Below are 4,056 nucleotides of genomic sequence, written 5' to 3'. Positions count from 1 at the left end.
TCTGCTGAAATGTGTCCACCATAAGTGACCCTGCTGTTGTATAAAATACTAGTGGCGATGTTGTTAAGTGTTGTCGAGTCACTTCTGACACATAGCTACCCTGTATGGGGTTTCCAAGAAGTGGCTGGTGAGTTTGAACCACTGACTGTGTGGTTCAAAGAGACCTTGTGGTCCAGTGCTTTATCCCACAGCACCGCACCAGGAGTCCACTGGGCATAGCTTCCAGCATCACAGCAACACACAAGTCATCACAGTACGACAAACTGACTGACCAGTGGTGGAATAACAACTGTATTGACATATTGTTGTTGTTAAGTGCTGTCGAGTCGGTTCCGACCCATAGCGACCCTGTACAGGGTTTCCGAGGGTGTAAATCTTTACGGGAGTAGAAAGCCTCATCTTTCTCCCGCGGGGCAGCTGGTAGTTTCGTACCGCTGACCTTAAGGTTCGCAGCCCGATTCGTAACCACTACGCTACCAGAGCTAGTTGACATAAATAACTTATATCATTTTATTGATGTACACATTTTCTATAATTGATAGAATTGATACAATATAAAACTGAGCATATTTAAACTGAAAACTTTCATAAATTTTAGTATTTGTAATTGCACATCATCATAAGATAATGAACAGATCCCTCCCACCAAGTGTCCTCACGCCCTGTGTGATCCTTCCCTCACTCATGGCCTTTCTTGTCTTGCTACTTCTTCCCAGAGTCCTCTGATCTGTCACTGTGAGGGTTACTGTCAGGTGTCAACTTGGAGGGCATGGTTCCCAGTATTACGTAATTATCCTCTTTATTGTGATTTGATAGAAGGGGAATTTATTTCTGGGTTGTGGCCTGCATCCAGTATATATGAATGTCCTGGCAAAGCTGTCTCTCAGTGCTGCATCCTACCTGTCATCATGTCCTTGGGATATGACCAGCAGCCTGCCATCCGACTTGCTGATTTTGGGTTCTGCAGCCGCGTGAGTCAGGAAAAGCCACCACCCTGACACTTGTAACATGGATTTGGGACTTGCCAGCCTTGATTACCTGTGGCACTGTAGGATAAACACTGGACTGCTAGCTGAAAGGTCAGCAGTTCAAACCTACCAGCCCTTCTTGGAAACCCTTAAACAGGGTCTTTATAAGTTGGAACTGACTTGATGGCCCACATCAACATCAGCAATGTATGTATACACACGGTCATGTGTCACATACTGTCCATTCATTCAGTGTCACCTACACAGACAGCTGTGGCCCCCTGAGGTTATCACAGAGTTTGGAAAGCCTAATTGGAGACTAGGATGTAGCCGATGGAGCTGGGTGCAACAAATGAAACAACTTCCCACACACATAACATGTCTAGCTCATGACCCTTACGTATAACGTGATTGCACTTCCAGGTATATGATGGTATAGTACATATATAACCAGGAGCTCTGGTAGCGTAGTGGCTACGAATCGGGCTGCTAACTTCAGAGTCAGTAGTTTGAAACTACCAGCTACTCCACAGGAGAAAGACGAGGCTTTTTGCTCCCGTAAAGATTTATAACCTCAGAAACCCTGTACAGGGTCACTATGAGTCAGAACTGACTCCATTGCACATAACAACAACAACACATATATAACCTGTAATATACGTGTCTTGGTAATCGTAATAAGTGTGTATGGTACTGACTTAAGTTTGTACAATACTATACTTTGTTCATTTAATGTGAACTTTCTCTACTTAAAATTAAGACATTTACTGCATACATGATAGGCTTTAACCCATTGGTTGCAGAATGTGTTCTCATGTGTTGTGCAGTTCTTCAGAGTTGTAACCTGATCTGTTTAATATTTTTTCTAAAATATTTTCTAGTTGTTGTTAAGTGCTGCCGAGTCAGTTCTGACCTATAGTGACCCTGTATAGAGTTTTCTAGGAGCAGCTGGTGAACTTGAACCAACCACCTTGAGGCTCACACCAACTTTGCAGCCCAGCGCATTAACCCACAGTGCCACACCAGGACTCCAAAATATTAATTTAAAGTGCATCAAATCTCCCAAATACAGAAAAACCTGTGCTAGTAATAGCAATAGCAAGGAGTAAAGAAAACATATCCATGTAGAAGTGAGACCAAAGGTTATTAAACAGGAAAGTGGAAATTCAGTGAATGCTACTGCTTACAAATTATGTTATGTAATTTGGACTTGTTCACACAATGTCCAAATTACATAACATCCCATTTCACAGAATAGCTAGTGGGTCTTCAGTGACACATGACCATGTACATTTCAGTAATATTGTTTCTTTAGAAAACTCAGCTTAAGGCAGTCATTACAGTTTAAGGGATCAGTAAGCTGTCAGCTGCTAACCAGAGGTCAGGTTAGAACCCACCAGCTACTCCCAGGGACTAAGGATCTGGCCATCTGCTCCTATACAGATTATATGCGAGGACACCTTGTGGGCTAGTTCTGTAGGATTGCTGAAGTTGAAATTGACTTGATGGCACGCAACAACATAGATTAATGTGTATTTTCTAGAATTTTATGTGTGTGGTTTTTAATATTTGAAATTAAACAATTTTTCTTTTGTTTAGCATTACTTTGAATAGTAGTGAAGTTCCTCTTATTTCTCCTGCTTATTCTTTTTGAAGTCCTGGTGTTACACTGTAGGATAAGCATTGGACTGCTAACTACAAAGTTGGTTTAAATCCACTGACCCCTCCTTGGAAACTCTATACAGGGTCGCTATGAGTCAGAACTGATTCATGGCACTTAGGAACAGCAAATTATTACTTTTCTTTTTTCAATGAGTTGTCCGTTTCATTTCCCATAATTCTACATGTGTTTTAGTGTGTTACTTGGTTTATGTGAGCTTTTTCTTTACATGCTTTCCAGAATTGTTAAAAAATCTCTCTAAATTGTGTTTTCACTGAAAATTTTAATTGATTTTAGATATACAAAATTTTAACATTTTGAATAATCATACTTGTAGTTTTTGTAAGGCAGGATATGTGAGTGGGTTAGGGAGTATGAATTACCTTGTTTTAGTTTTGATTGCCTTTCCTTAGGAAAAGGTTGGGGGGGGGGCGGGGTAGAATAGTGGGGCAGGACCTGCATGTGACCATTTTGTTAAGTGTACTTTGTGTAATTGCCACCTGTTAATTGGCAAGCATTGCTGATAAAACTTGTGGGGCATTTGCCTTTGTTATTCTGAAATGACCTGAGTGTTTGAAGACTACAGAAACGGGTAGGTTTGAATGGTTTTGTCAGGCTGCATCTTGGCTATCTCTCGCTCATGCTGCAGATAGAGTTAATGTTTGCACATTCATTATTTCTGTCTTTTAGATCTGCTCGACTTTGAGGAAGAGCTGCAGTAGGGCCTGACTGCATAAGTGATGGGATCAGAGAACAGTGCTCTAAAAAGCTATACACTGGAAGAGCCTCTGTTCACCTTACCTTCTGGACTTGCTGTGTATCCGGCTGTACTGCAAGATGGAAAGTTTGCTTCAGTGTTTGTGTACAAGAGAGAAAATGAAGACAAGGTTAATAAAGCTGCAAAGGTACCGTAATAGGTGACTACTTGAGAGGGTAGTACCTTTCACTATCTTGCTTTCTATGACAAATGGAAAATCAATAAAGATCAAACATGGGAATATTTCCAACTTGCATGACATGGCCAGTTTCCAAAGCTGTAGCCAAAATGTGTAACATCAGTGTGATGGCTTTTATCATAATTATTTATTTAAATTTTGTTGTTGTTTTGAATATACAGAGCAAAAAGTATACCAGTTCACCCATTTCGAATAGTGTAACTATTCTTACCCTCCTTTTATGGGGTGGTTCATATGCACGCGAAAGCTGCACAGTGAATAAGGAAGACTGTAGAAGAATTGATGCTTTTGAGTTATGGTGTTGGAGGAGAATATTGGCAGCCCATGGCACTTTTAAAAAAAAAAACAACAGCAGATCTGTTTAGGAAGAAGTGCAGCCAGAGTGCCCCTGGGAGGCCAAGATGGCCAAACTTTGTCTCTCATGCTTCAGACATATTGTCAGGAGGAACCAGTTAGTGGAGAAGGATGTCAT

The 4,056-nt window shown here is 41.0% G+C and overlaps 1 protein-coding gene across 2 annotated transcripts in view; it reads left to right on the top strand.

Annotated features, from left to right (window-relative positions):
* The first annotated feature begins 3,368 nt into the window (after nt 1–3,368).
* SCYL3 (SCY1-like 3 (S. cerevisiae)) overlaps nt 3,369–4,056 on the top strand; it is a 32,471-nt gene continuing 31,783 nt past the window's right edge. For both annotated transcript variants that reach the window (XM_006872634.1, XM_006872633.1), the window contains exon 1: nt 3,369–3,533. In XM_006872634.1, coding sequence (XP_006872696.1) covers nt 3,369–3,533 — 165 coding nt within the window. The remainder of the gene's footprint in view (nt 3,534–4,056) is intronic.

This window comes from Chrysochloris asiatica, unplaced genomic scaffold, assembly GCF_000296735.1.
Source record: "Chrysochloris asiatica unplaced genomic scaffold, ChrAsi1.0 scaffold00207, whole genome shotgun sequence".
Classification (NCBI taxonomy): Eukaryota; Metazoa; Chordata; class Mammalia; order Afrosoricida; family Chrysochloridae; genus Chrysochloris; species Chrysochloris asiatica.
Note: the sequence above shows the minus strand (reverse complement) of the source record. Positions and strands in the feature narration are given on the sequence as shown.